General features: G+C 35.6%; 1 protein-coding gene across 1 annotated transcript in view; it reads right to left on the bottom strand.

Annotated features, from left to right (window-relative positions):
* LOC138710919 (alpha-tocopherol transfer protein-like) overlaps positions 1–21717 on the bottom strand; it is a 151187-nt gene that overhangs the window by 62418 nt on the left and 67052 nt on the right. The window contains exons 2-3 of the mRNA XM_069842116.1: positions 15871–16073; positions 1484–1578 (exon numbers count right to left, since the gene is read on the bottom strand). Coding sequence (XP_069698217.1) covers positions 1484–1578; positions 15871–16072 — 297 coding nt within the window. The 5' untranslated portion in view covers position 16073. The remainder of the gene's footprint in view (positions 1–1483; positions 1579–15870; positions 16074–21717) is intronic.

Genomic DNA, 21717 nt, shown 5'->3' with positions numbered 1-21717 from the left:
TATTACTAATTAATAATTATTCAGTATTTGATTTACCACATATATAATATGATAGGTCCATACATAGTGTTCCGCCTATATACTGCGACAATGTAGAAACGTTTTGCAAAATATTATTGATATAGCAGTAGATTAATAACAATATTAGTACAGAGATAACGTCACAGAAAATATAATAAAACGAATAATCATGCTGCACAACTGTTACAGACGCAAAGATTGATACACTAATTATTAGAGATTATTATTATTACTATTATTATAAAACTTGATACAGTTCTTGCATTATCGTGATTGTGTTCTCAGTTTATAATAATTACATTTACATCCGATGACATCCATCAGATGTGGCAAAAACAAAATCATTCCTGTGTGGAAAAAAAAAAAAAAAATACCTACAATATTTATATTACATTTTAAAGCAAGTTTTGTAATTGTACTATGGAGAGGTTAGTTAAACACTGCAAAGTTTTGAAATGATAAACATCTATGATGTTACTACACAGTTCATCACTGTAAAAAGAACGAATGTCTAACGCTCGGCTTATACCGTTCGAGGATTTATCGCTCGTGACAATTTTACCCATCATGCATTTACGCTACCTATCGGATTATGTTATGAACTACTTGGCGCTCGAGCGAAAACGTCCGATGCAGACCTCTGGTTACTATGTAAGGAATTATACTGTACATATTTGATTATAGGTTTTTTAATATAAGAAACCGCTTAATTTCTTGGGATAAGGGTGCGCCAGTGATGTATACTCTCTGCATTGTGAACAGTGGTGCATCTTAGGCTGATATGGTCCGAGTTCACCCAATAATTATTTGTCGTGTTATTAGGTACTATATTATCATTATTACATATGCGATTTATTTATTTTAACTTAACTAAAGCGTTTGAGCCCACTTATTGTTTTCCAAAAGTTGGCGCCGCTGATTGTGAACAGAACTTTCGGTGACAGGTTTATGAGTTTTTGTATTGTACCTTAGGTGTAGAAATATTCAGCGTTTCGGCTTCTTAAAGTAAAGGAGAAATTTATGTTTGTTTTGTCTGTCAAGGGCTAATCTCAAATCCTGATAACGGATCTAACAAGGAAATGTCTTCTTTCCCTGCCATTCCTGATGTAGAGAGATGAAATGTTGTTCCGAAACGTGATACTGCACACCTCCCTCCTGACTAGACTAGACCATCGAAGACGAGTTTCAAACCTACACTTTAAATGAAGACTTTTTTTCTTTTTATTTTAACAGAACGAGTCACATCATGTTACTTTTTTCCGGTTTAGTATCTTGTATCTCTGTTCAGTGTTTTCACTTTCGTCTATCCTTCAGTGAGGACACTTTGACTTTTCATAGAGCTTACCTTCCTACCCACATCACATAAATTACGTTGCAGGGGTGTTGCGCATAAATTACGACCGTTATGGATAAAGCGAAGCTCTGACTACAAGTAAGGTATTGGTATAGAAAGTCCTCTAACCAGCCTGTGTGCTTTCTCCGGGTCGAACCGTCGTGCTCTCAGGAACCTGATGAGAAACGAGTCATCCGTCCGGTGAGGAACAACGTCCCCTCGTTCTGCAAACAAAAAATTTAAATACAATTATTACAACATGTCATTATCTTCAGACAAGTCTTCCTGTAACGTGAGGACTGCTTTTCACACGGTATACTATTATCTATTGTATGTTGTGGGTGTTAGTAGTCTTCTTTTGCATTCGCCAGGTTTTTGTCTTTTGTTTTTAGGCCCTTCACCACATAATCATTACTGATACTGTAGTTATATGGAATAAGCACGATTCCTAGCTAAATAAACAAAAGAATATCACAAGAAATTGAATCCTCCAAATTTTATGCCTCTCATCCTGGATTCATAAAAGAAATAATACACGTCGCGAAATATTCAAATTCCAGTACAGCGAAATATGGAAACTCCAGTACAGTGAAATATTGAAACTCCAGTACAGCGAAATATTCAAACTCCAGTACAGCGAAATATTCAAATCCCAGTACAGCGAAATATTCAAATCCCAGTACAGCGAAATATTCAAACTCCAGTACAGCGAAATATTCAAACTCCAGTACAGCGAAATATTCAAACTCCAGTACAGCGAAATATTCAAATCCCAGTACAGCGAAATATTCAAACTCCAGTACAGCGAAATATTCAAACTCCAGTACAGCGAAATATTCAAACTCCAGTACAGCGAAATATTAAACTCCAGTACAGAGAAATATTAAACTCCAGTACAGCGAAATATTAAAACTCCAGTACAGCGAAATATTAAAACTCCAGTACAGCGAAATATTAAAACTCCAGTACAGCGAAATATTAAAACTCCAGTACAGCGAAATATTAAAACTCTAGTACAGCGAAATATTCAAACTCTAGTACAGCGAAATATTCAAATTTAAACTCTAGTACAGCGAAATATTCAAACTCCAGTACAGCGAAATATTAAAACTCCAGTACAGCGAAATATTCAAACTCCAGTACAGCGAAATATTAAAACTCCAGTACAGCGAAATATTCAAACTCCAGTACAGCGAAATATTCAAATCCCAGTACAGCGAAATATTCAAACTCCAGTACAGCGAAATATTCAAACTCCAGTACAGCGAAATATTCAAACTCCAGTACAGCGAAATATTCAAACTCCAGTACAGCGAAATATTCAAACTCCAGTACAGCGAAATATTCAAACTCCAGTACAGCGAAATATTCAAACTCCAGTACAGAGAAATATTAAACTCCAGTACAGAGAAATATTAAACTCCAGTACAGCGAAATATTAAAACTCCAGTACAGCGAAATATTCAAATCCCAGTACAGCGAAATATTCAAACTCCAGTACAGCGAAATATTCAAACTCCAGTACAGCGAAATATTCAAACTCCAGTACAGCGAAATATTCAAACTCCAGTACAGCGAAATATTCAAACTCCAGTACAGCGAAATATTCAAACTCCAGCACAGCGAAATATTCAAACTCCAGTACAGCGAAATATTCAAACTCCAGTACAGCGAAATATTAAAACTCCAGTACAGCGAAATATTCAAACTCCAGTACAGCGAAATATTCAAACTCCAGTACAGCGAAATATTCAAATCCCAGTACAGCGAAATATTCAAACTCCAGTACAGCGAAATATTCAAACTCCAGTACAGCGAAATATTCAAACTCCAGTACAGCGAAATATTCAAACTCCAGTACAGCGAAATATTCAAACTCCAGTACAGCGAAATATTCAAACTCCAGTACAGCGAAATATTAAAACTCCAGTACAGCGAAATATTCAAACTCCAGTACAGCGAAATATTAAAACTCTAGTACAGCGAAATATTCAAACTCCAGTACAGCGAAATATTCAAATTTAAACTCTAGTACAGCGAAATATTCAAACTCCAGTACAGCGAAATATTCAAACTCCAGTACAGCGAAATATTCAAACTCCAGTACAGCGAAATATTAAAACTCTAGTACAGCGAAATATTCAAACTCCAGTACAGCGAAATATTCAAACTCCAGTACAGCGAAATATTAAAACTCCAGTACAGCGAAATATTCAAACTCTAGTACAGCGAAATATTCAAACTCCAGTACAGCGAAATATTCAAACTCCAGTACAGCGAAATATTCAAACTCCAGTACAGCGAAATATTCAAACTCCAGTACAGCGAAATATTAAAACTCTAGTACAGCGAAATATTAAAACTCTAGTACAGCGAAATATTTAAACTCCAGTACAGCGAAATATTCAAACTCCAGTACAGCGAAATATTCAAACTCCAGTACAGCGAAATATTCAAACTCCAGTACAGCTGAATATTAAAACTCTAGTACAGCGAAATATTCAAACTCCAGTACAGCGAAATATTCAAACTCTAGTACAGCGAAATATTCAAACTCCAGTACAGCGAAATATTCAAACTCCACTACAGCGAAATATTCAAACTCCAGTACAGCGAAATATTCTCGTACTAGGCCTATACTTAAGCAGTAACATTAGCTGCTACCAGGAAGTCAAAAGGAGGATAGAAATGGCAAAGAAAACTTTTAATAGAAAATGAAGCATCTGCGGACCTCTGGAAAAATAACTAAGAAAGAGACTAGTGAAGTGTTTTGTGTGGTGTGTGGCATTGTATGGCGGAGAATCATAGACATTACGACGAAGTGAAGAGAAGCGAATAGAAGCATTTGAAATGTGGATATGGAGAAGGATGGAACATGTGAAGTGGACAGGCAGAATAAGAATATAATGCAACTCTGGGCATAAAAAGGCAGGGAAAAGAAAAGAAAAGAAAAGAAATACCCTCGCCCATGCACTTTTCGCTTCACCGCTTTAGAAACGAACACACAGTAATGTACTGTGCATCAGTGGTGAATTTTAGGCGACCAACGAGGGTCGAAAGCTATGATGCATGTCTTACACAATCCGTCACTCAGCAATACATGCCTTCCTGTTTACATATTGGTCCGAAACATAACTATCTTTGCCAGAGAAGGTGAAGTGGAGAGATAAGGGGTAGTTTTCAGCAACCCGATTGAGGTATTAACTCCCAGGCCTGATATAATGTATTGGTGCCGAAACACAGACGTTAGGTCCTTTTTATAATGTCCACAATTTTAATGTCCATTTTATTATGTCCATTACATTAAAGTCCATTACATTATGTCTATAAATATATGTCTACTTTATTTTAGTCCAATTGCACAAATTTTATGTCCACATTTTTACGTCCACTACATGATTGTATAATACATTATGCCCATCTACAAATTGATTTCAATTCTCTACTCAATCTCTTCTGCCTGTTCATCTTCTTACAGTTCAGATGATAACTAATAGCTTCGAGGTAAGTTCTGATGTGTCCTTCTTCGTTATAGTGGTTGTAATTCCGAACAATCTCTTCTCGACTTAAATTTTGTAGGTACGATCTTTTAATAGGGTGGTGCACATTCAAATGCCCGCCAAGTCATTGAATTGCAGTATTATAATTTCATTATTCCTTTGGTTTTTCTTGATAAATTCCGTGAATTTTCAGACTGATGCGTGATGTGTGACGATGTGTTTCTGAAAGCGGTTATGCCAGCCTTCGACTACGTTAGTTGTTCGATGTTGTCCTGCCAGGACCTGATTATAAGTGTTCCATATTTCAGTGCGAATCTAGGTGGCATTGCTTTTCTTGTTCCTCGAGCAGGTGTTCCCCGGATGTAAGTTCTTTCCATGTACAATGATAAATCCATTACGTGAGGCTCAATATTATCTATAGCAGGTATGCTCAAAATTGTAAAAGCCCCGATTACACGGATGATGCTGCACTGCATAACACACACAGTGTACGGACTGGGCTCCGCAACTACTTTGCACTTGTTGGTAGCACTTTCGTTGTTTACGATAGAGACTCTGAAATATCCTACAAACAGTATGGTCTCTCACCAGCGTGCACAATATTCCAGGCGGAACTCCTAGCACTGAAGAAAGCAACAGAATGGATTGTAAATAGACCGTGTAATGTACGAATTTTATGTGATTCTCAAGCAGCACTCGCAGCAATTGACGATAAATATAACTTCAATCCAATTGCGGTTGGTATTAGGGAAACTTTGTTACTATGTAAGCAACATGTATGTTTCGATTGGGTACGTGGTCATGTAGGGAACACAGGAAACGAAAGAGCAGATCATCTAGCCAAGATGGCCGCAATTTCGGAAACAGAACACACATACTCTAAACAACCCCTCTCTTATGTAAAAATGCAAATGAAGGTGGACATCTTAAATGACTGGAATGCAATGTGGTTAAATAGTACAAATGGTCAAATCACAAAATCACTGTATTTTCCCATAGTTAAAGATAGACTAACCGTAAAGAATTATGAACCATCTTACATATCCACGCAATTTATGACTGGACACGGAAAATTTAATTCATATTTTGAACGTTTCAAAATTGACAACCCAAATGGCTCTTCATGTCCCTGTGAACACCCCACACAAACAGTCGACCACCTGTTATTTCAGTGCCCACTACAGGAACGCAAGAGATACCGACTAGAAACCCACCTTAGCATGTGCGATACAACTTTCTCACCACCAATTACAAAAGTTCTTCTGAAGCAATGTTGCATAAAGGAATTTCACAGATTTATTACAGGTGTATTTAAGACCTTGTAGAAATAACAGTATTTAGTAACAATGTCCTATACATTCTTTTGCAGCCAAATCTGTAACTTTTAAAAGTATGGTTATTATGTTGAAGTGTATGTGTTGTAGAGGATGCTTGATTTGTTGTGTATGTGAGTCATAGTTATGGGATGCTTGATTGTGTTTGTGTGACTATTGGGTATTAATTTATGATGTATGTTAGGGAAAGTTGCTTAATTGTGTTATAGAGTACCGCTATAAGAAATGTTATGTTTATGCGTTGTAACTGTTTTCTGTATGTCTCAATTGATGACTGATGTTTGATTTGCAATCGCAATCTTTAAATTACGGATTGTTTAGGTTTTATTTCCATTGTGTAAGCTAATTTATTTTTCTTTTCAATTTGTTTTATGGTTAGGAATATTTTTTGTGTAAAACTATAGCCCTAGCATACATATGTCAAATAGGGCTACCCCCTATTGGAGATACAATAATAATAATAATAATAATAATAATAATAATAATAATAATAATAATAATAACTACTTTGCAGCACCGCCCGTGGTATAGTTCTCACACTCTTACAAATACGGATAATAAACTGAATTTGAAAAAAGAAAAAGTGTACACTGTAATATTCAATTATTGCATTATTTATTATATTTAATATAGTTATGATATAATAATATCATAGATAATATCATTTTCATATTCCATCATACAGTCTACTTTGCGGTCTATTCAACATCTGCATTCTTTTCTGCAAGTAATCGAGAACCTATTTCCAACGAATTTACTGCAATGCGCTAAAGATGCTCATCTGTTAATCGGGACCTATGTTTGGATTTAGTAACCTTCATTCTCGAAAATAATTGTTCGCACATATATGTCGAGGCGAAGGTAGCTAACATAGTGGCAACGAATAAGCTCATCTTGTAATATTTAGTTTTGTTCACTTTTTAAATAATTCTATGCTTGTCAAGTCATATTCTCTGTATTTAGTTCTGAATTCTACGTTAGCAGTACTTAGTAAATCACTTAACCCGACCTGGAACTGCACTCTCACGGATTGTACTAAATTTATGAAAAGATTAACAAAAATACTAATATCACTCTCCATACGTCTAAAATCACTAAATTTATGTTCTGTGAATTCACATTTGAACTGTTGCAGTACAGAGACATAATTAACTATATTTTGTTCAGGAACCATACATCTCTTTACAAGTTCACCATCCGTGAAGGGTTTTATTGCCTTAGCTAATTCCCAACATACTACATAGGCTAACTTGCTCCATAACAGAGACTCTGAATTGTTCGATTCTCTTCAATGTTTGGCCTTTCATGAAGTGCTTTCAATTCTTGAAGCTGTAGTGCATGTTGCACCCCTGAAAAATTATTTTATAAAAATATCTATTTCTGCTGGAATAAAATCACCACAATAACAATAATAGGCTAATAGTAATAATAATAGATCTGATAATAATAATAATAATAATAATAATAATAATAATAATAATAATAATAATAATAATAACGTTGTATATGAAAATAGGCTATATTAGAGAAAACAGGTTCTCTGTCATTTCGGCATGTTCTGGGTAGCAGAGCCTATAATGTAATTTTATGTTGCTCAGTTGTATTCTTGACAGTACCTTACAATATAGTAATCACTTTCCGTTTTCACCGAACGCACAACAAAAATAGTCTTCCTCCCACACTGTACGGAATGATCGTTTGCTTACAGAAGGTTTTGACTGTCATTGTCCCGCACTGTTCGTGCGTTTACTAAGTACTTGAACTGCCTTCTGTAGTCATCCGTCGAGCTTCGAACGGGGAACAGCACGCTCTACATTCGAAGGTTGTGATTAGAGAACGTAATCGGGAGTCAGAGAATGAGCATACCTGATCTATAGGCTCAATATTATTTCTAAGGGTATCAAAAACAGCCTGAACATCTTCCAGTGGTACAAAAGGAATTTACATGAAAGTGGACTTAAATAAAAGTGGACATAAATAAAAGTGGACATAAATGAAAGTGGACTTAAATAAAAGTAGACATAATAGTCATGGACCCAAAAAAATGGATGCATATAAAATGTGGACATAAATGAAAGTGGACAAAAGTATTAGAAGACATAAGACATATGGACATGGTTTCAATGGACTTAACGTCTTGGAAGCATTGGTGTCATTTGCCCTTTCTATGATTTTGTAACATTTGGTCTGATACGTAGATATTGTAACATGGTAGACTACATATTTCCTCAAATGACAGAAAACATACCTAATTGGTTTTCTGACAACGAATATTAAAACTTCAGTTAAATAGCGTTTGCATGTCACAAGTGGACGAGCGAGAGAGACGTCTAGGGCTAACGGCTATTTTAAACATTATGTATGCACGCCTTTCAAGGTTACCCGTACCTCAACTTTTGAAAATTTGTGCATTAAAAAATTGATCTGTTTTCCTGGTCATTTGAATAAATGAGTACGTATCTTAACGAACTGTGTTAATGTTTTCCGTATCCTGGTCATGCAATGTCACCTTGAAGATTAAAATGTCTCGGATACTTATTTTTTATATCCAAGAAAACTATTAGATTCATGTAGGACTATTTCCTTTTTATCCTCTGTTGAGTGGAGGAGATGGCCTCCCTTTCTTAACTCTGAAAAAATAAAGCATTATTATCCATGTTGAATCTTTCGTACACTACTTTTAACACTTGAATATAAATAATTGATTAAATGGCGATCTTACTCATGTTAATTGTGTAAGCATGTGCGGCTTACAGCTGTTTCGGTGCTTCTTCACACCATCCTCAGAGCCTACTAGATCTCGGGTGTCAAATAGTGTGTGTGTGTGTGTTCTGAAATTGATCTGTGTGTTGAGAATTTGATCAGGGTGTGTTTTAGTGTGTCTGTATATTTCATATTGTTCTAGTGTGTTGAGTTTTTGGTTTTTGGGTTGTATGTGTAGAATTTCCATGTCTGTATTTATGTTATTGCATGTGTGGTTAGCATTAGTTATGTGTTCGGCATATGTAGATGTATTGTGTCCTCTGGTTATTGCTTTAATGTGTTCTTTGTATCGAGTTTGGAATGATCTGCCTGTCTGTCCAATGTAGAAACTGTCGCAACTATTGCATGTGAGTTTGTATACGCCTGTGTGATTGTATTTATTTGTTTGTGTTGTTTGTGTGTTGAGATTTCTTTGTAGTGTGCTTTCTGTTCTGTATGCTATGTTGTATTTCTGTTTTCTGAATGAGGATGCGATCTTGTGTGTGTTTTTGTTTTCGTATGTTAGTGTGATGTATTTTTTGTGTTCTTGTGTTAGTGTTGTGTTTTGTGTGTTTTTGTATTTGTTGAGTTTTTGTTTTGTCTTCCTTATGATGTTGTCTATTATGTTTGGGTTGTAACCATTTTCTTGTGCTGTGTATTTGATTGTGTTCACTTCTTCATTGTAGTGTTGTTGGCTCTTTAGTTATGGACCAATAATAAGACTTACACAAGCATATCTAAGGATGGCATGGTGCTACAGACGTGAACAAATTATTAAACTACGTTTTCTTGGAAACATAATATAATTCGTCATATCAACTATCAGTATGATTCACAGAGTCTCCGTTGTTGTAAATATGATTGTTTATATCTTTTGGTATATTTTTCCGATGGTTAAGTATATTTTTTTGGCTATGTTGGTACTACTGGTGTTTTAATTATGTACTGCAAAAGATATCCTCCCATGGCCTGCAAGAAGACCGGACATGAACGAAATTGAAAATCTGTGATCTGTACTGAAGAAGAAAGTGAACAAAAAGAGGCTTACAACAAAACATGGACTTATTTAAGCACTGTCTGATATCTGGCTAAATGATGCGGATATTCATAGAAAGTGTCAAACCTTGGTTTCCAGCATCCCTGACAAAACCAGCGTGTTAATAAAGAATAAGGGAATGTTCACAAAATATTAGTAACTTCCAGACTCAATTTTCTGTTCTTTATATCTGCGCAAAATACATTTTTGTTCGATGACGCAGAATATGTGCATGGAAATATCATATGTACTTCGGTACATTAAAATAATATACATTTTTGTTCATTATTTCTACCGATAAATACAGCTTCGTTACACATATAATTAATTTTAGTCTAATAATTTGTCCACGTCTGTAAAATCAAAATACATTTAATAATATTAACTATAGAAATGGAAGCAGACGATGATGGTGTCGGTAATGATGCTATTAACAACATTCACAAAATCTCTCTTCTTCCAACCGAGAAACTTCCAAGGGAGGGAATCAATTATTATTTGCTAGAAGTAAAGAAGTGTAGTCATGTGATTTCAAGTAAATGTTACAATATGGTGTTGTCCAAGTCTGCCATTACATTATTTTAGAAGTACAAATTATGGTGTAGCCATATAATTCAGGGTAATAAATTAACTCGGGTCTAATCTATTCTTCATGCTGGCAAGGAAGTAGTAAACTATCTGACTTTGAATATCAGCTTGTTTGTAAAATGGAGGCAAGAGCCGATAATTCAGTCCGAAGATAATCTGTCTTCTTACACGACACTATGCATGTACCTACACTCAAAACTTGCACACGTAATCCATTGTGAAAGCTTCGAGTCTGTTATTACAGCATAGAGACAAGATCATATTCCATTTTTTTCTCCATGTTTTCATGAGTATATATTTGTTAATTTTCACTTACTCATATAAAAGTATATACGTATATGTGGTTCTTCTAATCTCTAACAAACATGATCACCACGGTACTTCCTTGAGGGTGAAGTCGGTCAGCAGGAAGGACTCATACCCCTACTGCTCCTCAGTGCCGATTATCTCGTGAAGTGGGGACCATCCCACCACCCTAATGGTCTTTCGGAGCCTCGAATGGGATAGGTTTGTTTTAGCTTAATTTTATTTTACGTACCGGTAGGAGAAGGGTTACTGATTGCAATAACCAAGCGCATTTTATCTGAAGAAAGAGATTCCGTCTCTGAATTTTCTGCAATACTTTGTTGTGCTGTGCAATTCAAAATGTACGAAATAATTTAAGAATTGTACTTAGGTCATAATATTTGGAGCTAAGAGGGATGAAGTTACAGGAGAATTGAGAAAGTTACACAACGCAGAACTGCACGCATTGTATTCTTCACCTGACATAATTAGGAACATTAAATCCAGACGTTTGAGATGGGCAGGGCATGTAGAACGTATGGGCGAATCCAGAAATGCATATAGAGTGTTAGTTGGGAGACTGGAGGGGAAAAAGACCTTTGGGGAGGCCGAGACGTAGATGGGAGGTTAATATTAAAATGGATTTGAGGGAGGTGGGATATGATGATAGAGACTGGATTAATCTTGCACAGGATAGGGACCGATGATGGGCTTATATGAGGGCGGCAATGAACCTTCGGGTTGCTTAAAAGCCATTTTAAGTAAGTAAGTACTTAGGTCATAAGAAAATTTCTTCGGCGGCATTAAACAAGAACCTAGCTATTAAGTGGTTATTATGACTCTAAATGTTTGAATGTTAAAAAGTGCTATGTGAGGGGTTTCAATGGTGTAATAATTTCTCTATCTTGAAATGTGTAAAATAATTACTTTGAAGATCTAATACTTTTAAATACTTACACAAACATAATAATGCCATGCATTCTTTCATTAAGACTTCCACCATTTCTAGACACTCGACATTAGAGATGCCAGTCCTATGTGCCTACCTCAAGGAAATGTACGAATACTAATTTCTGTTAAAGACTGAGCAAACCACAGGGGTATAATGTGGCCGAAAAGATTACATCGACGGAGAAAATCCATCATCCCATCGGGAATCGAACCAGCGACTTACAGCTTGCAGAGTAACGCCTTAACTGCATAAATTAGAAGTAGTTGGTCAAATAGAGCCTATTTGATTGTAACACTCAACAAACAAATAGAATACGTAAATTGTGTTTAATGAGAATAAAATTTTCAGCCCTTTTAAACCGATGGTTCTGAAAGTATACGTATCACAAATTTAGTAGAATGTTTTTGCATTTAAAGTTGAGAAACAAAATTACAATAACCGTCTGTCAAAAATTTCATCAGTCTTTGTCCAAATTCTCCACCAACGTAGCCCAGGCGGTAGCGCGTTTTCCTGCTGATACTGAATTGCGCTTGCGCATGGATTGGATTCTCGCTTGGGCTTATTACGTTGAGTTTTTCTGAGGTTTTCCTCAACTATAAAGCGAATGTCAGGTAATCTGTGGAGAATCCTCGGCTTCATCTCGCCAAATATCACCTCGCTCTTGCCAGTTCCATCAACGCTGAATAATCCAGTAGTTGATACAGCGTCATTAAATAACCCCAAAAAGAATTCTCCATACTGTAGTTTGATTTGCCACCTACGTACAAAAATTAAATCATTTGAATAAATGAATCGGTAAAAAAATGAATTAATCAACTCGGCTTAAAGTGAATTATATCATACTTTTATAATTCTTACACATGTTAAGAACAAAAAAAATTCCCTTAACGATGAAATTGCGAGAGTTCTGAACGTTATAACCACATTATTTTTCTAAAAAAAAAATGCACTTTGTTTATATATCTTGTCTCAAATTTTGGTCTGACAGCATTTTAATTTGTGTTTATACCCAACGTCTATAATTAGAAATTAGTTTTCTACTCAGTTCAAGGGCAAAATGGCCATAATTGCTGACGCGACTTACTCTCACTGACGCACCCGATTCTTAAGAGACTGGGAACACTTCAGTTCTGTACGTTTTATCATGGATAAACATACTCTATTGTGAACAAGAAATCACTTCTAAAAGGTATTTCTAATGTTGACATACTGCTGCAGAATAAAAGACCAATAAGAAAGATGAATCATCATCATTCTTGTCGTCCTTCAAAATTGGTGCTTTATCATTATACACCGACTAATCTCTCCTCTCGGCATCACAATCTTCTCGGAAGAAATTGTTGTTGAATGAGAAACCTTCCTTGCCGGAATGTTCTGAGAGAATACAGCTAGAAGATATGCTCTTGGCTAACTATCCAAACATGTCAGGTGTAAGTAAAGGGTGCGTCAGAAAGAACGGATGGATTTCAAACTATCGATGCTCAACGAGGAGAGAGATATAGTGAGGGGGACCACGACTGTTGGGTCAGCCAGAGAATGCAGTTTCAGTTGAGAACATGGTGTTGGTCTGGTGTACAACGTGCTTTCATCGTAGAGACATTTTTGAAAAATGAAGAGTCTGTGATCGCCACTCAGGACTCATTTCGACATCGGATGTCACGCTAGGATTCCAACTCGGAATACAATTTTGCGGTGGGAGGCTTCATTTCGTATCACAGGTTCAACATTAAAGAAAAAATCACCTGGACGAAATTCTATTGCACTGAGATTGTCCGAGGCTACGGTAAGATCTCGCGCCCTGCGACTTCTTTCTTTGGGACCATTTGAAGGCGTAAGTTTGTAAACATCGATCACATACACTGGACGAACTGAAGACAGCGATTCGTGAAGAAATCGTGGCAATTGCACCAGCTATGACTGTGAAAGTGATGGCGAACATCAGAAAACGCCTCGATGCCTGTATTGAAAGCCAAGGACATCATATGGATAATGTTGTTTTACATAAATAAACTGCATGTATTGGTGAATATGTTGATAACAATAAATTTTTGATTTGATGAATCTTTACAATTTTCTTGCCATGTGAAATCCATCCGTTCTTTCTGACGCACCCTGTACTTGGGCCAAAGAAAAACATTTATATTGTACACTGTTACTCGGGTTGAAGAGATTTTGGAATGATTCCAGTGAACAAGTATTTACTCAGAATTCTAGTACTTTGGTGCATTTTAATATATCCCTTTATGGTAAGTTACGTATGTCCCCTGTTAAAACACACTAATCTAATTCTTTCAAATGTAACAAAACAAAATAACAACGTTGGTTACTATGGTAACCTGGTAGAATGACAAATGACTAGCACTTTAATATTCACTTCCGTTCAGTTTTGTAACTGGTCAATTTTCTCAATATTTCAAATTTTTTTGTTGTTCCTTAGACAATTTTGATGTGTGTATTACCATTATAACGTCACTTTAAAAAACCATGCGCTCTCCTGCATATATTATTTCCTGTATGGAGGGATTAAAAGACCAGGAGGTTAACAGTGAACTAATTTTGTAACTAGGGTAGTATAAATATGTGTGTATCAGTGTTATCGTTTGTGCTGTGAGAGTTAGCCAATAGAGATACGAGTACCCACGTGTGTGACCTTATGACATCAACATTCATTCACAGCATTACCCCGCTGCGTCTCATTCCTCTGAGACTTTCTCATGGTTGGAGTACAATACGTATATTCAGTTCCTATCGGCTGTACTGTCCATTCACTGATGTCTTAGCTAGGGGCTGGGGAGCGCTCTTCCCAGCAGGTAGAGTTTTAGCTGGTGAAAGGGGGTAGTGTTTACTAGTCTGAAACAAGTCAAGGCCCTGTCCTATACAGCATATCCCGATACAGATACTTTATCCGAACCTTACCCATAAGTTAAATCCAAAAATAATGTTGTGACAGTTTAGGTCAGATTAGTAAAGTTCTCAAACTATGATATTGCCAGCGCTTATTTCTTCATCAGTACTTTCACGACAAAACGAACTTGACAATGACGTTGCTTTGGTGTCTGTACTAACACAGCCATCAAAGGTTAGACGACTTACGACTTTCATTTCATAAGCTGGTAAGTGATGAGAATATAGTGAGGAATACTTGTGAGGCTCTTGAGGTTATAAGGAGCGAAGAAAGCAAGGCGGAAAAATTTTCTGGAAAAATATATAATGGCAAATTTTCCATCTCACATCACTATATTATGCTAATTTACTTACATTAATAAATCTTTAAACCGGACATAAATAGAAATATCATAGCTTGTGAACTACACTTTTAATTTCTTTCAGTAACTCTCCCAACTTGTCGATACTTGCTCTCAACGTTTTCCGAATAAACTATATGTGAATTTAAATTCTAAGCTTAATTTATATCATTTATTAATATTAATGTTAATTTATATTGACATACAGTAAGGAAATTATTTCAGTGTAAAAACTTCACAATGTCCTACTGCATGTAATTAATTGGGAGTATAATATTTTTTTCAACATTTGTGTATCAATGGCCCCAATAAATAACTTAATAATGCTTGACGAACAATGAAAGAGTAGGGTGTATTACATTAAAATAAATAGTACCTACTACGTAAAATGAAATACTTGTTTCGTTTTTTGTTGTTTCGAAATCACTTCAATATTCTTTTTCTTCAAGTACTAGGCTATATAAAAATCATATTAATAAATTATGCTTTACAAACCACTAATTTGTGAAGTATAACTGAGTAAGCCTAAAGTTTCTTGTATTACAATTGTCAAATATAGACACTGATAATAGGCCTAACAGTGTTTTTTTCCTTCTGCTAAGTGTGTTTATAATGTCCAAGTTCCTATTTAATCCAACTCTAGAAGTGCAGAATAGATTATTGTACACCCCTTCAGCTAAGAACTGGTAAGAGCAACGCTCGAATGATGCAATCTGCACAGACCGGCGATCCGCGCACATAAACACATTTAGAGTCTGATTTCTGGCATGCCTGGTATAGACTATAGACGTTTCATGTCAAAACGAAACTTTACAAAAGAAGAACCATACTAACCGTAAATGAGATCCCTGAACTCTTGGATGATACTGGGTCGTGTGTCTGGAGATTCGCAGAGATGTTTTCTCGCGTATTCCAGAAGTTCGTTCGACGGCTCTCCTAGGTCAAGTTCCACAGACACATCTTCAAATTTCTCAAGATCGTCCTGCTGCGAGGGCGTATCGTTCACTTCTTCATCATCATAACCTCCAAAAAACATCCTGGAAATAAAGATAAAGGTCAATGAACACTTTCTATCAGGTAACAGCTAGAAAAAGTCTTGCATCGGGTTGCGGCGAGTTATTTTTTGTTGTCAAACCGACAAGCGTTGCAACAAACCACATGGATTAAGACGTGCGCATGTAGTCAAGTGGGTGTCGGTCCAGTTAAAACGACTCTAAATCATCAGTACGTGTGTTGTTTCATGTTCCGGCTGCCTTTCGCTTTCAAAAGCGTTTCAAAAGAAGTTGTAATTATATAGCGTAGGACGATACTTTCAAACTGCACAACGTTACTTTGAGATATAGTAGTATGATTATTGGAACTAGAATTTCAGTAAGTCTTACGTAGTCGAAATAGTCTTCCTCATTTCTGTATACATTCGTAATAACCAACAAAATAGGCGTTACTTTTACCGCAATAGTGTACTGTTAGTGAAATAACTAGAGCATACCTGCACAAACAGCGCTCAACGAGCGCGCGCGCTCCTTCGGAGCGGGAGAGCCGTGTTTACCGCTCGCCGAAACGGAGAGGAAGATACGTCAGAATGACATAGACTTGCTATAGGTAGAGGAGAGGGAAACGACCACTCGGTTATCTAGTGGAGTGCAGTGTGTAAGCCTATTCGCAGTACCTGTTTCACGTTGCTTACCTACTGCTACAGTACAGTATGGAGGAATCTAAAAGACGAAACATAACATTTAACGATTTACAGGTCGAACTTATTGATCTTCAATGTGGTCTAAGGGCTAAAGATCGTTTGAATAATACTACTAGCCTGGTTCAGTTTTACAAGACTAAACATTAATAATAATATTCACGACTACACAGGCTGGCTGTGAAAATGATTGCTATATTTGGCTCAACATTTATATTTGTGAGCAACTGTTTTCTATAATAAATTTAATAAAGGCAGACATGGAACATCTGTAACTGATGCTTCATTACGATCAGTAGGCTACTTTCAGCTGCCAACAGCATAAAACCTCGTTTTCATGTACTGATAAATAAAAATATAACAAAATATTATTGTACATTTAAGTTGCTTTAGAATTTCTATTATTTCTGTAAAATAAATATTTCTTTATTAATTAATAATAGTCCAAGGTAGTTTTGTAAACACTGAACGGGAATTCATTTCATAAACACTCGTAATAATACTTCTTTTTGTGTATATTTTGTACGAAATTACCCCTCCTTCCAGTCCACCCTTATACAGAGCGCAGCTAATATCTGCATTCCGCTCATGAGCTGTGAGTCGGGTCGGAGAGCGCAAACCTTGTGCAGGCCTGAACTAGAGCGTCAACTTTCCATATCGCAGACCCCGGTTCAAATCTGGGCAAGTCTAATTACAATTTGTGATGGACAAAGACGGAGTATGGAAAACGTTTTCGCGAGGTACTCTCGTTTCCCCTGCTACCATATTCATTTAATTTAAATTTGATATGAAACAACCGGGAATCAGAGGATTTGCCGTTGGAAAATGAAATGATTACATGTGTACACAGATTTTGAATAGTTTAAGTATATTCTGCGATTTACAGAGGGAACCATATTAGAAGGAAGTTATTTTTATCAGATTTTTTATAGCACGTAACATTGAAACTTCCAACCTTGTTTTTTCTAACAACAACAACAACAACAATAATAATAGTAATAATAATAATAATAATAATAATAGACCCTATAGGCCTAATGATTAATGTCTCATAATTTCATGGTTTCATGGGCACCGTCACGAAACTGTTTAAAATATTTATACACACGCTTTAAAAATACTAACAGCAATTGTGGCAAAAAACGCTAATCATATCAAATATGTTTTCCACAACTAGTGTCACCTAAGAAGGCTTTGGTAATAGGAGCGTGAGATAAGTTAACATCTCGTGTGTTGGTAAATGTAACACTCATTGTTCTTTAAAACTCAATATCCTCACGTTTGAGTGGACTGATTGTAGTAATGTCAGATATGTTGAACGTGTTTCACATTTTGGTCTCACAGTTCGTGCCGTCTTACACTAATAAGCAAACTCACATGAAGTCATTGTGTTCACCTAAAAACAGTTGTATGTACAAGACTTTATGTGAAACACAATGGTGAGACATAGTCAAGGATAGGAAGAAGAGTACATATTTAGTATACTGATCATAATCAATAGTTTACTAATTCAGAAATTAAACAACGTGAAGGACTGAAGTCTCTATCGAAATGAACAGCCACCATTTTCAACAATTTGTTTAAATATCTAGATTTTTATTATTTTCTAAATTTTAATGCACTCTCTATAATGTATGCTTATACAGGGACATCATTTTATTTTTACTTCAATTTTTATTGTACCTGAGTTTTTGAATGTACTTCACTCTCACCCCTTCTACTAATGAAGTTCCAACTGTCCTCCACACAGAACTAGGCCCGCATATAGTAAGCAGTACTGAGTTAGTGAGTATAGTACGTTCCAGAAATATGTTCACGTTTTCCAGTGACGAAAGAACTTCCAATATTGAATCATTTTTTCGCACAGGTACTGTCGTCCGTTTGCCTACGTCATATCCCGATCTCCCCCACCTGCTTCTGCTCGCCCTCTATAAAGGCTAGTGGCTGAACTGTCTTGGCTCTTTTCTGAAAACATTAATTTATGTTAGGAATTGGACGTCTGCGTAATATTATCAACTGTTTAAAATAACTTAAATAAAAGGGCCTCATTAAGTAATTAACTGTCACGTGATTTCTCCCCTTTCTACGATCCTGTGACAAAAGCACTTGGACAGACAGTAGATAGCATGTCTGAGTAATTTTATCTGTGCGGTTGGGCAGAAGTGAATATTGAATTTACAGTACGTAAGGTACTCTTTTATAGAGTAGGTACAGAATTATTTGAACATTAGTTACTAGTACGAAGGACGAAACTGGTAATTGGAATTAGGTACAATAATCTATAGTGCGATAATATGCATAAAAGAACTGAAGCCTGTATCGAAATAAACGGCCTCTATTTTCAAAAATGTGTTTAAATATCCATATTATGATTATTTTTCAATTTAACTTCATTCTCTATATTGTACGCTAATATGCTGTAGACAGTATAATATACACTGCATAATGAATGCATTTGCATAGATAACTCAGTTCATGAGTAAAAACACTTATTGTTAATACAGTACTGCATTTTGATTGAAAAAAAAAACCTAATGAAAGTTATCAAACTCAAAATCGTGATATTTCCTAGTTTACGTAAATGGTTGAACCATTTTTCTTCCCTCCTATACCTATTAAAGTGATTTGTTTGTGTTTTACGCAGTATCATTGAACTCCAGTCGTGGAAGGGGGTAGCAAACGGTGTTTCCGGTTCTCAGCCGTTAATCCAAAGGTATAGCCAGGTTAATATTATAAATGTTAGTGAAAATAAAATGATATCCCTGTACAAGACAGTATAATATACAGTGCATGATGAATATGTCCGCATGGATAGCTCAGTTAGTGAATAAAAACAAGTATTGTTAATATTGTATTATATTTTTATTAAATAAAAACCTAACGAAAATTATCAAACTCAAAAACGTAATATTTCCAAGTTTAGGTACGTAAATGGATGCACATTTTCTTCCCTCCTATACCTAGTAAAGTGATTTGTTTGCGTTTTACACCAGTATCATCAAACTCCGATCGTGGAAGAGGGTAATAAACAGTGTTTCCGGTTCTCAGCCGTTAATCCAAAGGTATAGTCAGATTAATATTAGAAATGTTAGTAAAAACAAAATGATGTCCCTGTACACAAGTAGAGAAAAGAAATGTTCAGAGCTCTCCATTCTAGTGTGGAGGTGGTGGTGGTGGTGGTGGTGGTGGTGGTATGAAGGTATTGAATGGGATTGTACAAACCGAGGTTACAAGATTTTATGATTTAACATTGAAAACAGTTGAAGTGTAATCGATTATTTTAATGCTTTTACGGTCATACATCATCTGTTAATAGGAAAACATTTTTATGTTCTGTAGGTCTTACAATGATAAACTGCGTATGTTGCAAGTGCAGCAGAAAAGGAGATGCAAACACGTTTCATAGTTCTGTAAATTCATTACACAAACGACACAAACACGTCCATAGACAGTCATGAATTGAAACAAACAAGGATAAAACAGTAGAAACGTATTACATAATTTCACAACATTAATAAAAGAAAACCTCATCAAAATATGTACAAACAATGTACTATTTATCAAAGTTATTTATTCTCCGCCGTGGTTGAACTGGTAGCTACTAAACCCAGCAGACCCAATGTTGTTTGCAGCAGAGAAATAAACAATAATACAAAATAATAATAATAATAATAATAATAATAATAATAATAATAATAATGTGAACAGTATGGGATGAAGATAAATGCAAACAAGACGATGACCATGGTTATCGGAAGAAAAATAAAGAAGGTAAACGTGCGAATTTGAAACGAGACAGTAGAACAAGTGGACAGCTTCAAATACTTGCGTTGTAGTCAGTGTTGCCACGACCTGCTCACGAAAAGCAGGAGAAAATCATAAAAAAACAGGAGATTACAGTAGATTAATTAAACATGAATTTCGTCTTTGTATTATAATATTAATTACAAAACAGTGTACTGTAAGAAAGATGATACTGTTGTATTACTATATAGGACATCCCTAACCAATGAAATAGAACAATTTTGCTAAATATAATTACTGTCATCTCTACTCAGCCTACGTAACTAAGTCATGCAATTTTGTTTTTACACAGTAATGTCTTATTGACAATGTTTCGCATTAAAATGTATTAATCAGGAATTTTTCGTGTATTCACAAAAGATTTTCAATACAACGAGATTTATTTTAAAGGTGATATTAAATGCAGTAGGCCTACTTCATTAGCTGCAATTATAACAAACGAAAAAAATATCCCCTTTCTTGCTTTTACATTACTATCCTTTAAACTGTTCATCTTTTCCCACTCCGATTTATAATATTCTGGGAGTATTTACTTTTCTTTCTAGCTGGGACACTTTCACTCATTTTAAAAGATCACTGTGCAAGATATGTAACACAAAAATGCCATTACCTACACTTCACTCTCTCACTGTTTCACGTGCACATAATCAGAAACAAACTTCACTACTGAATAAGTTTCGTTCTTCCTCTGTTCCCCGAGTCCCCAAAACAATAATGTAATAACTTAATTCTGTCGTCGATTTGCAAAAGGGGATATGTCCAAAGTAACAGTGTTGGAAAACCGCAACAAAAAAATCATAACAGACTTAAAATATTAAAATGTTCATAGATTCTGAATGTATGTATCTATAGTGATCTAATTAGAAAAAAATATATGAACATTTAAATTTAACTTACAGTTTTTGCAATTTTCCAACACTTTGTTATTTTCGACATGTCTTCTTTTGCAAATTGACGATAGTTGTCACATGCTTACGTTGCATGAAGATTATATACTTGTCTGTGTGTATGAGGAAGAGGGTGTGCATTCTTTCGTGGTAAGGTTTCAAACATTCCTTGCTTCTTGTAGGCATCATTGTGGCGACGCATTATGAGCAGGGAGACAAATGAAAACAATGACTTGTTTATAAGATGCAAAAATAAGAAATGATGACATAATATATGTGTACTGAAGTAATGAGTTG

The sequence above is a fragment of the Periplaneta americana genome, chromosome 12 (genome assembly GCF_040183065.1).
Source record: "Periplaneta americana isolate PAMFEO1 chromosome 12, P.americana_PAMFEO1_priV1, whole genome shotgun sequence".
Classification (NCBI taxonomy): domain Eukaryota; kingdom Metazoa; phylum Arthropoda; class Insecta; order Blattodea; family Blattidae; genus Periplaneta; species Periplaneta americana.
Note: the sequence above shows the minus strand (reverse complement) of the source record. Positions and strands in the feature narration are given on the sequence as shown.